The sequence below is a fragment of the Falco cherrug genome, chromosome 6, assembly GCF_023634085.1.
Source record: "Falco cherrug isolate bFalChe1 chromosome 6, bFalChe1.pri, whole genome shotgun sequence".
In the NCBI taxonomy this organism is placed as follows: Eukaryota; Metazoa; Chordata; class Aves; order Falconiformes; family Falconidae; genus Falco; species Falco cherrug.
In genome coordinates, this window is record NC_073702.1 from 32826127 (window position 1) to 32838583 (window position 12457).

General features: G+C 40.3%; 1 protein-coding gene across 1 annotated transcript; it reads left to right on the forward strand.

Moving 5' to 3' along the window:
- The first annotated feature begins 3575 nt into the window (after window positions 1-3575).
- Window positions 3576-10374, forward strand: KCNS3 (potassium voltage-gated channel modifier subfamily S member 3). Its single transcript, XM_005432872.3, has one exon. The coding sequence runs from the start codon at window positions 3619-3621 to the stop codon at window positions 5101-5103; it is 1485 nt and encodes a 494-aa protein (XP_005432929.1). The 5' UTR covers window positions 3576-3618; the 3' UTR covers window positions 5104-10374.
- The last annotated feature ends 2083 nt before the right edge of the window (window positions 10375-12457 follow it).

The following is a 12457-nucleotide window of genomic DNA, read 5'->3' on the forward strand; positions in this document are numbered from 1 at the left end:
CCAGTCTGTGAGATTTTTTTTAATTTATAGTGCTGTAAAACACAGCTTGGCTCTAGATCATGAGTGAAGTGTGGTACTGTTTATTAGCTGAGTCCTGCTGCCCTTCATCTGTCAGTACAGATCAGTGTTTTTATTTTATGTCTTAATCATTTCTAAAAGCTGAGCCTTGGGAAATCCCTGGAGCAGCTGTGTTTTACAGTCATTTTGTTAGCTACTAAATACCTGTCTTCAAACTACATCTTAAGATCTAAAATCATTTCTGTGTGCACACTTAACCATGTCATAAAACCTGGCTATTCTGTCTGCTTAGTTAGAAAGTGGTATGTCTCATACAGTGCTTTCCCTGCACCCCTATGACTTAGCACAACAAGAACTTTATCTTGATTGTATGGTAGGCTATGCACATAGTAAAAATTAATGTTTCAAACTAATTTGCATTTAACATAAGTTGTTTAAAGGGAGTTGTGGTGTGGCCAGGAAAAGGAATGCTTTTCCCCATTTTTCAGAATAACTTTTTTCTTTCACTATATAAATAAAGTTCACTCTGGATAGAGATCTGTTTTTGCAGAATTAGTTACCAGAGCAAATATGTAGTTTCAGCATCTTCTGAGCCTGGTTGTTGATCTGTTATAGATGTCAGTAGTTGTTATACACAGGGAGATTAGTATGAGATTTTCAGTAGCTTTGCTTGGAACGAGTCCCATGAAGAAGCAGAATTAGAATACATGAGGTTTATAGCCTCAGACGCCATGTTCCTGCTTGGACAAAGGACTGTCAAAAACTCAATACAAGCAAAATAGTGAGAGAGAACAGCACTGCGTAGATCTCTAGTGATGTTTGTTACAAACCCAAAGAACCCTTGCATGCAGGGGTAAAGGTGAGGTGAATGAGAAGATCATGGCCCAAAAAGTCCTTTGTAACCTCCCTCTAAACAGAAAAAGGGGCCTGTATCACAGCCTGATGAGCCCTAACTTGTGCCTGAAACCCTGCCAACCCGTGAACTCCCAGTGAACTAGTTCTCTTTTCTCACCCTATCTGGAAGGCACTGAGTGGCAAGAAGGCAGTAGAAATTCTTTCCTTCATGGCAGTTGCAGGGAGTTGCTGCTCTTCTAAACAGTGGTTTTTCTCTGTCACAGAGAAAATAAATCCTTGCATGTTACAGATACTATGAAACTGTCTTAGCTGTAGGAATTCAACTTCTGGCTGATGAATTAGTCAGCTCTCTGAGCTTTCCCTCCCAGTGTGGATCTGTATCTCCATTTCCTTCTCCTCTCCTTGGCATTTAATCAGAAGTTTGAACCCAGTTTTTAAGGCTTTTCCTATTTTCATTTCTTTTGCAATAATCAACAAGTGACAGGGACAACATTGCACGTGAGGGATGACCCTACTGTGAAGCAGGATGGGGTTGTCCTCATTGTAGGTCTTGCTGCAGTAAAAGGAGGCTGGAAGCTCTGAAGCAGAGTGTGTCCTTTCCAAGCAAGCAGCTTTTCTGGGTCCTCCCATTTGGGACAATAGACTTGGGATCAGTAGCTGGGAAATGGCTCCACCTCTGCAATGCAACCAGTTCAGTCAGTTTGTTTTAAAAATGATGAGGAAGTCAGTTCTGGAATAGATAGAGGTGCCTAAGAAGTTGCATAGTGAATTATTTTTTGTGACTGATGGAGCTGTAACAGTGGTGGAGATGCAGGCTTATCTCTGTTCAGTGTATTCAGTTTGTTCATGTCAAGAGGTCAGTTCAGCTCAGTCAAGTCTTCTCCACAAGACCCCATGGCTCTAGTCTTTGATTTGAAGCTGTGGAAAGAAAACACACTACCTTTACAAATTCAGGGAGTGTGCCTATATGGCTCAAAAGAACTAGTCCATTAATACAAGTACCTAAGGCTGAGTGAAAGCTGACAGTGAATAAAGATTGTGAGGTGGGTTTATTTTTTTTCTTTTGCCTCCTACGGGTTCTGGTGGTGTAAAGTGGGTCTCAGCCTTGAGGCCCAGTATCCCAACCATCCACTCTGGCACTTGTTAAAGTCTACAGTGACTCTTGCTTGTTTTACATAAAAGATTTCTTTTATGTAAAGCAGTGCTGGTGCTCCTTGCTCATGCTGACATACAGCAAGGATGTGAGCACTATGAACAGGGAAATAGATGTAACCGTAATGACCTTCATTAACTGAGCCAGGAGACCTTGAGGAGCAGCAAAAAATATTCAAACTCTAACATGTCCCAACTTCGAATCAAAATTAGTGCTGCTGCAGGAGGCACTGAGAGGTGGACAGATATAGAAATTACTGTCTGTTCCTTGACTAGCTTCCCCAAGCCATTAAAGAGCACCAAAGTAATTCCTTTACGTGCTGTGAGTCCATCTGTTAGGACTGAAGAATTATGATGCTCTCTTGTCACATTTAAAATTCATTGACTTCCATGTTGAATTGAAATAAATTAGCTTAGTATACATTAATTGATGTTTAAGTGTCAGAGATCAAAAAATTTTGCTTTCCTCATGATCAGAAGTTATATATAATCTCGTGACAAGTGTAAGAACTGCCAATTTTGGCTTGAAGACAACTGTTCCTTAGAAGGAAAGCAAAAGCTAAGTTCTACTGAAGAAGTTAACTTAGTTGCTAGTAACTATAGCTGCCTTTTCAAATTCAGTTTCAGCTGAATGGTTTAACTTAGAGTAAAATACGTAAACATTTAAATGTCCTTCTGTCTATCTGCAGGCATCCACAATTACTTGCTGAGGCAAAATTACTGTGGAAGTTCCATCTCTGGAAGCTACTGTTTCCAGAAATGACATTTCAACACCAACTGCTCAGCAATACTGTAGTGGTTGTGGCTACGCTGTGGCAGAATAGGAATTGCTTCTGGAACTGACCAGGGTTGTAAGAGGGTTGTGACACTCCAGGTGAGTAGGAAGGCAGGTAGAAAAATACCTTGAGGGAGTGCAGATAGCCAAACATGTACTAGATCAAACTCTGAAGTCAGGAATTTGAAAGCTTCAAATGTACATTTGGTATGTTTTCAAGAATACAGAATGTTCTGTGGATGACTCTAGAAAGAAGTTAATTGATATGACAACAGAAGTAATTACAGTCTACATTGGAAGTAGTGGATTATAAATTGCAACATCATATAACTCAGTACAACTCTACTGAAACCATAATTGAGGGACATCTGCTTTTAAGCTTTGTACTAAATGTTTTGATGATTTGACAAGTTTTCTGTCTTAATTTTACTTCAGTGATGTAAAAATTCTTTAGTTTTATTTCATGACTAATAATTTTGATGTGATAGTAGAACAGAGCCCAATTTACTGATTAATTAGGCATTCTTCCCCCACACTAGAAAAAATTAAGAAAAGCTAAACCAGAACCTATTGCTTTCAAATTTGCTAAAGCTATGTTAAACCACCGCACTGATTTAAACCTGCTTCTGTGAAATGCTGAAAAATAGTATTCATAATTTCGTTTCTTTTTTTTTGGTTACAGCATCTCACAGTAACTAGAGAGGGAAAAAATGTGTCGCAAGAGCAAAACTCAATTAAATGCTCTAACAATATCTTATGTTCCTTTCAGGTTCAATGTAATCTCATTGGGCACCAGCAGCGGAACTCATCTGTTCAAAATGGTTTATGGTGAATTTTTCCGCAGACCTGGCAAAGATGCAGAACTTATCAATCTGAATGTGGGTGGCTTTAAGCAATCAGTAGATCAAAGCACCTTGCTCCGATTTCCCCATACCAGGCTAGGGAAACTTCTCAAATGCCATTCAGAAGAGGCTATTCTAGAACTGTGTGATGATTACAGCGTTGCAGACAAGGAATATTACTTTGACAGGAATCCTTCCTTGTTCCGATATGTTCTGAATTTTTACTATACAGGCAAACTTCATGTCATGGAAGAACTTTGTGTCTTTTCCTTCTGCCAGGAAATAGAGTACTGGGGCATAAATGAGCTCTTCATTGATTCCTGCTGCAGCAATCGGTACCAAGAAAGGAAAGAAGAAGGTCCTGAGAAAGACTGGGATCAGAAGAGCAATGACAGAAGTATAGACTCCTCTAATGAAGAGTCATCCATATTTGATAAAGAACTGGAAAAGTTTGACAATCTATGTTTTGGTGAAATAAGAAAGAAGATCTGGGTCAGAATGGAAAATCCTGCATACTGCTTGTCTGCCAAGTTAATTGCCGTGTCATCCCTGAGTGTTGTCCTGGCATCGATCGTGGCCATGTGCATTCATAGCATGCCAGAGTTTCAAAGGCTGGATGCCAATGACAGGGAGATTGAAGACCCTGTGCTGGAAGCTGTGGAGATTACATGCATCGTCTGGTTCACTGCTGAACTAGTGATCAGGCTCATCACTGCTCCAAGTCAAAAGAAGTTCTGGAAGAAACCACTGAATATCATTGATTTTGTCTCTATTATCCCATTTTATGCCACATTGGCTGTGGACACAAAAGAAGAAGAAAGCGAAGATATTGAAAACATGGGGAAAGTGGTTCAGATCCTGCGGTTAATGAGGATATTTCGCATCTTGAAACTAGCCAGGCACTCCGTAGGACTGCGATCTTTAGGCGCCACTTTGAGACACAGCTATCAGGAAGTTGGACTTCTGCTTTTGTTTTTGTCTGTTGGGATTTCTATTTTTTCCGTGCTTGTCTACTCAGTGGAGAAAGATGATGACTCATCAGAACTGCACAGCATTCCTGTTTGCTGGTGGTGGGCAACCATCAGCATGACCACTGTTGGTTATGGGGACACTTACCCGGTCACACTTGCTGGAAAGCTGCTTGGCACCCTATGTATTATCTGTGGAATACTAGTGGTAGCACTTCCAATCACCATTATTTTCAATAAGTTTTCTAAGTACTATCAAAAGCAAAAAGATATTGATCCAGACCAATGCAACAATGATCGCAAAGAGAAATGTAATGACTTACCTTATTTTAACATTAGGGATATTTATGCAAAAAAGATGCACTCCTTCATTTCTAGCCTTTCTTCAGTAGGAATTGTAGTCAGCGACCAAGATTCAACAGATGCCTCCAGCATCCAGGATATGGAGGATGTTTATAACACAACGTCTTTAGAGAATGGTACAGGAAAATGAATTGAATCACATTCTGTTCCCTTTAATTCTCTTCTGGTTCTTGGTAAATGTGGACTCAAAAATTTCAGTGAATTTATTAAGAGCAGTTAATTCTCAGGGTACTTAACTCTCAGCCATATTTGGACATTCTTTGCTCTGAGGATGCCAGAAAAGCTTCATTGTTTATATGAGGCTTTAAATTATGCCTCATATGGTGGCTTAGTTTTTACACAGCTAATGTTATGCATTTTTTGGGAGAAAAAGTCAGGAGAACAGTTTTAAATGTGAGATCAGTGTTTGTTTGGTTTTGTGGTGTAGTGTTTTTTGGTTGTTTTTTTTTTTAATTGGTTGTTTTTTTCCTCTGCAGCAATCTGATAGCTTATACAGAATCTGCTTTTATAATTTGCTGCTTTTCAGGTAGAGATATATTACAAACATAAGAACTATTGCACAAACAAGTGAAGTTTTCACCTGCAAATACATCAGGAAAAAGAACTAATTACATATATGTAAAACTGTGCTCACTAACACATTTACATTATTTTGGAGCTGGGAACCTGTTTCCTAAGTTGGGGCAGAAAATATATTGGTACATATTGTTTTTTACTCCATGGAAGCATAATATTTATGAATTTCTTTCCAAAAGCACAATACATTTTAGTTTGTCAAAATAAATTATTCCCATTGTGCCTATATTTTCCCCAGTGTCCAGCATGGCCAAGCTTTATCATGTCCTAAAGGGTCTAAATGATGAGTCCCAGGATGAAGTGGCTGGTGTAGGCAGGACAGGAGCTTATTGTACCATTTAGCCACCTCTTCGTCCTTTGCAAACTTAAGCACTTCTGGTGCCTGAAGAGGATCCTGCTGTGATTAAGACCACCCCAGGAGCTTCCCCAGAGGCTTTGTTTTGTCGGCACTGAAGCAAACATCTGTGGAGGTCTTTAGAAATTCCTGCTCCCTGCTGTCAGTGCTGCTCGGTTGCTGGAGGTTACTGCCTCGGTGGTAGGAACAAATGTGAGCAGCATCTCAGCTGCACTGGTTCTCAGTCCAGGGCTGTAATGCCAAGCAACAGAGATGTGTGGACATGCTCTCCTCTACCATATATCACCCATCAGAGATGCAGAGTGGGCATTGTATGTGGGCATCTATGTGTGAAACTATTTCAGCTCCTTTTTCTAAAGCTTATCTGTTGGTGATGGCAGCTTTCCTGGTTGGTACTATAGGCTGGAGTGGTGCTCATTGCCTGGCAGAGTGCTGCAGCTCTGTGTTCCTCTCCTCTCCAGAGGTTTCTTATGCAACCAGTTAATCCTGCTTTGGTTCAGATTGGATCTTCTAGGGCTATTCAAAAGGAAGGCCAACCCTTGAGCCTAGCATAAAGGAGTGCTGGAGAAACCTGAGGACCTTACAGAAGCCCATGATGTTTCTGAACACTCATTTTCTTTCATTTGTCTGGTGACTAAATTACATGTTGGGCAATGGAGAATTGAAGATACTGTGATGTTGATATTTTCCTTAAACAGAGGCTTCACTCTATTTTTTTTTTTTTTTTTTGGTAATTATTGGGCCAAATGCTGAAGCCCTTGGTGAGTTTCTACTCAGGCAGATCAAACTCAGTAGGAGTTGACTTCAAGACTGAGAAAACCAGAAGATGGCAATCAATTTTAGCCTCTGCAGAAGGTTGATTTTTCAGGTGTATGCCATGGTTTCTATTGCAAAATACATTAAGTAGCTGAGGTGCACTTATATTTACTGAGGCACAGAGCTCTAACCTCTTTCTGAGGTGGCGAAACAAGAAAGAATAGGATGGATCAACCTATACCTTTGGAAAGAGGTGTCCCTCAGGACTGCTGTGCACCAATATAGTGCACCAATAGGGACTTAAAGAGAATATTTTGACCTTTGGAGAAACTTCAGAATTTGGCTTATTACTTGCTGAGTGTTGTAAATGTATGTGATGCTTCACAGGTAATTAAGGTTGATTCTTCCCATAGTTAGTGCAGGAATACCAAAAGGGAAAGTTAGCCTAAATGTGTTTTGTTCTACTGAACAATTAACATTACAAAGATGCAATCATATAAAATATTAAATATTTATATGCATATAAACCTAATAGGAACCAGCAGAATAACAGCATAAAATTGCTCACTGTCCAAAGAAACTCTCTTGGTAGTATAAAGATATATTACATTGCCACTGAAGTTCAAAAGCAATGAAAAATATTGTAATGCACAAAACCTGCAAGAAATTTATATTAAATAGTTGAAAAAAACCCTGCTACTGAAAAATCTTATTTTATATATTAAGCATTACCCAAGGATCACAGAGTATACAACTTTTTGTATTAAATTTTACTGACTGGTAATTCGTCATACAATTAATAAGCTCTTGATCGAACACATGACTCAGTCTTAAGGCTGTGATACTGTTTAAGTTTCTATGACTTTTTTTGTGCAGAGATACAGCTTGCAGCAGGAACATAACAGAAGGTAAAGTACATATCATACAGTGTATGTTATTTTGATTTCTGTGATGAGATCTCAGCTTTTTTCAAATCAGTTGCATCTTAAATGGCTTTGTTGTTTTCTGTGCCCTTTGCTGCAATAAATCCAGCACCTAGGGAGCAGGATGTGAGCCATGTTTCGTACCAAAAGACACCCTCCTTGAGGCATGACTGCAGCCCTGTAACATGCACTGGTACCATGGAGTGTCACAAGTCTTGAGTGCCAGAAGCAAGCAGATGACAGCAAATACTGAAATACTGCATGTTCTTCCTGCTAGTAAAAGTTTTTAGTAAACGAATTAACTAGTAAGAAATAAGCGTAAGAGGGGATTGTTTCTTGTTTAATTTGTCTTCTTCCTTTGTCTATAGTTACGTATTATTGGTATGTAATACCAGTGTGAACAGAAGGTAGATTGTCTATTGGTTTTTTATTCCTGAACCACATGTTTTTCTGCTTAAAAATGCTTCCTAAATTCTCTCCACTCAGCTGCTCTGTTTCAGACACCAAAGCACAGAAAAGGTTACTGTTCTGATATGCATCCCATTTTATGTGGGAGAGATTTGTTGGTCTTTATGCAGAACAGTTTATTGGCACGTTATTAATTTCTTTGTCCTGATGGCAAATAATTCCCTTTCCATATCCAGTATTTCCACAGTAGCATCCATCTTTGCAGCAGTTTTCACTGGTAGCATGGGATGACACCACGGCACAGTGTTGCTGCCCACAGCTTGTGCCTTTCTGGGAGTGAGCTCTGTCACTGCCACCATTTTTTGGTGTGTGTTAGAAGAGGGAAAAGGCCGATGTAGAGGAATAAGAAAAGAGAAAAGGGAGAAGGCAGGAAGCCGTTAATCAAAAGAGATGACAGGAAAACCTGAGAGGACCTTAGAAGAAAGGGAAAGGTAAAAGATGACAGAAAGGGTCCTCACATGTCTTCACTTTATTTCTTGTTCTTTTCCACTAGTGCTTTTCTTCCCTTTTTTCCCCTTCTGCCTCACATCCCCTCCTGCTACCACCTTGGCCTCCCTTCCCACCCAGCCTGTGGCCCAGCAGTCCTGCTTCTGTCCCAGAACGAGGGTGTCTCTGAGTCTGGAAAGGCATGTTTCATCCACCTGGATGGCAGCAGGCAGATCTTAACAGGAATGAAATTAGTGAGCACTTCTGCTGTATATATGAGCAGTCGCTAACACACTTAAGGGCTGTGCTTTTTTGTAAGAAAAGTCACAGTGTGGCTCAAATCAGTGAGCATAAATATGAGCTAAATAAACATCTGTGTCAGGTCTGTAAATGAAATAGCACTTATGGCTTAGTAGGAATTAGTGTCAGGCACCATAATGCAAAATACTACTATTTAAAAGCAGACTTTGTGTCGGTTCCCACATGAACAGGTTGCTGTCAGAGAATGCGGAGAGTATCAGGCAGATTTAACTGGCAAATGCAGTACACGGGCTTGTGGCACGCCAAGGGCTCCTGACAGGTTGCTGTGTATTATTAATACATTTATTATTTTCCACACGTTCCTAACGTCTAGAGCAAGTGACAGAAAACCACTAAGGTGTGGAGATTTCCTCTAATATTTTTTTTTTATTAGCTGAAAGTGTTTGTGAAGCTGCTAATACTTCTTCATCCAAAAGAGGACATTTCTCAAACAAAATCAGAATAACCCTGTGCTAGATGTGCAATTTGTGACTGACAGCAGTAGCTTGGTTGCAGTTGGTAAATATTGCTGTCTGGTGCTGTATGGCTGCGATGCTGTTGCTTGTATTTCTGAAATGTTTATGCTCTGTCAATTAAAAGACAGCAGATGCCATTAAAACTGTCTCAGCACTTTTCTGCTACGCAATTATTGTGGTGTCTCTTCTAAGCACAGCAAAATGTCATGATTTGCTGAGACCTCTTTTTCTTAGTTTCTCGTGTAGTCATCATTAATTTTTCATGATGAGTCCGTGGTCCAAGCACAGTCTAGCAGAAGAAAAAGTCACTGTGTGTTTCTAGACAAGTTACAAGACTTTGTTATTGACTTCCACTCTGGCGTTGCCCTCCCACCTCACTGGCACAACTAAGGTGGTACAAGGAGTGGTAATTCCTTGTGGAATAGGCTGATAGCTGTTACAGGTAGTTAAGGAGTAAAAAGCAGAGCTCCTGGGGGGTGAATAGAGTTTATACATAATTGTATATATGCCCTCTGGGCAGACTCATTTAGGTGCATGATATAATCAGATTAAGTATAAATTATGACACTTTCCCTGAGGAAATCACCTACATTTCATGTATTTTTGGTGCATATATTGGAGAGGCAGTCTTTGCTCAGGGTTTTAGCAGGTCAGTGGCTGCAGGTCAAGGGCTCTGTCATCCACACTCATCAGTTTTTCCCATATCACATATAGCAGTGGGAGGGAAAGACTTTGCAGCATGCCCAACAGGCCCATGAACCTGTAGGCCAGGGAACTGGGTTGCCAAGATGAGGGCTGGTGATGGAGGAGAAGCTTAACTGGTCCTGTATTTTGCCAGTTAAAACCAATACCATGCAGCTTCATGTGGTGAATATGAAGGTTGTCTGCTCTCCCTGTTTCTTCAAAACTATTTCAAGTTAGACTCCAAGAAGGCACTGCATTATAATGGTATAATTTTTAGTTGGTTTCTACTATTTAATGGCATATATATTGCTAAATTAATCTAATTTTTTATGGCATTCATCACTATTTCCACTGCAAATCCTACTCTAGCTAGCATATGACTGTATTAGACGTTGATGTAGCCTCATTTAGTATCATTGTCCTTGGATCTCTTACAAATCAGCAAAGACAGAAAGACAGTCTGGCAGAAATAATTTCCCCTAACCTCAGCTATCATTTGGGCTCTGTCAACAGAGAAACAACAGACCTCCTTGGGAGACAGCACATCGACCCTTTCTGTACAAATATCCGACCTGTAGATGGGTCCTGTCTGAAGGACAAAAGCCTGTATGAATTAATTAGGTTGTAGATGCCTGGCCTTTAGGCAGCTGAAGTTAGATCTGATGAGAGCTAGACGATAAGAAGTAGGGATGTGATTATCCTCTGGTGATATCCTCCCCTTCATAACACTGTATTTGTAGGAAGGACTGTGTTTCTAATGTCGGCATCTGAACTTGGGTGACATGAAGCCAAACACAGGAATTCATTGTGAAGTCTGAAGGCTGGTCAGTGATAGCCACTGGTTAAGGATTAATCCAGTGTAATACTGCTAAAAGCAGCTTCCTGTACAGGAAAGTTTGGACTTTCCCCAAAAGCCTTGCTAGCTGTCTGTTAAGAGTCTGTAATGACCTACAAGTGGAAGTTCAGTCTGGTGCTGTAATTAACACCCCCACCCCTCCCCCACCCCGCATAATAAATATGAGGAGGAGCAAACTGGTGTTAGCAAAGAGGTAGCCACAATATGCTGACAGTAGTTCTGTGACCCAAATTTGCATTATTTCTTGGCTTCCTATAAGCCATATAAAATATTCTTACTGTGCCATGCGTTGTAAAATCTGCCTCTGTGCATTCATATAAATATAATAGTGGAGCCAAGTCTTGGATTTACATCTATGGAGCTGGAAGAAAACCCGGGCTTGAAGAAACTGTAGAAATATTGTTTAGCTGCAACTGCTGTTTTGTGTTGCAGCTGCCTCAGTAGTGAGGAGCAAGGGACTGTGTGCAGGAACCAGTACGTGGGCTTCCCTTCTTCCTTGGCACATTTAACACATAGCTCTTGAGCATATAGGCTGAGGGACTCATGCAGCCTTGAGGACTGCTCAGCAGACCCTTCCTGGGGCTGTTGGATGTGTAGCCAGCTGTCCCTAGGAGGGAATGGTGTTGGGTGAGAAATTAATGAGGTCTGTATGAAAGAAATGGCCTTTAGGGATGTAGGATAATATCACTGTGTCACCACCTTCCTATACCTCTAAGAGACCTGGGAGAGAAAGCAGAAATGAGGAAGAATTTCAAGGTTCAGATATTTAGCAGCAGCCATTTGAAGGCTACTCTGTGTTGTGGTAATCCAAGGGCTTCTACTGAATCAGAGAGAGATCTGTATGCAACCTTCAACCCATTCCATTAGCTGGAATAACATTTGTCTTCCCACAGGCTTTGAGTTGCAGGTACAATATGTCCTTTTCTCTAAGCCAGTTTCTGGATGTGATGCTGTCTCTGCCTTTCACTCTGACTGGAGTTTGGATGTTTCTGAAGTGTTTCACACACTATGAATCATTCTTGCAACTTTTACCCCGTTTTGTAGAAACCTGGAAACTACAAGCATGAAAGAGTTTAAAACAGCTTCTCTAGTCCTTTTTTTTTTTTTTTTTTTTTTTTTTACAGCATCAAATGCCATGCATTTCACAGAAAGGGATTTTTCCTGCTTCTGAATTGTGAACTTTAGGACTTTAGGTATTTTTTTTTAATCAATTATTTGACCAGCTTAGGTCCTGAGATAGGCAGATAGATAAATTTGGCATTTTATTCCAGGTGGTGTAATCCTAAGTACACAAATAAGTAGCCTTTTCTTTTGTTTGGGAAAATGAGGTTGCAGTCTTGCATATTTAAATTGTGGATTTTTGGAAAAAAACTGGTGGATAAATAAGTCATGGTGCCAGAATGCCAGCTGAATGTCCACTGAGTGCACAGGACTTCCTTATGAACCAGAATGATGCTGGTGTCTGACAGCATGGCTTCATAAGCCTCCTGGATGGAAAGTAGAACACATTTTTTTCTTATTTCTTTAAATATTTCAGGAGGGGGTGGAGTAAGAATCTTGCTGTTCTGTGGTGATGGAGAGTACTGAATGAAAAGAATGGCACATTGAAGTTAAGGAATTTAACTTTGTAAAGACCTCCCTTCCCTTGGGACAATTTTTCATGT

Bases quoted from the DNA above. Each gene is read 5' to 3' on its own strand.
- KCNS3 (XM_005432872.3), top strand. From the start codon at position 3,619: ATGGTTTATGGTGAATTTTTCCGCAGACCTGGCAAAGATGCAGAACTT.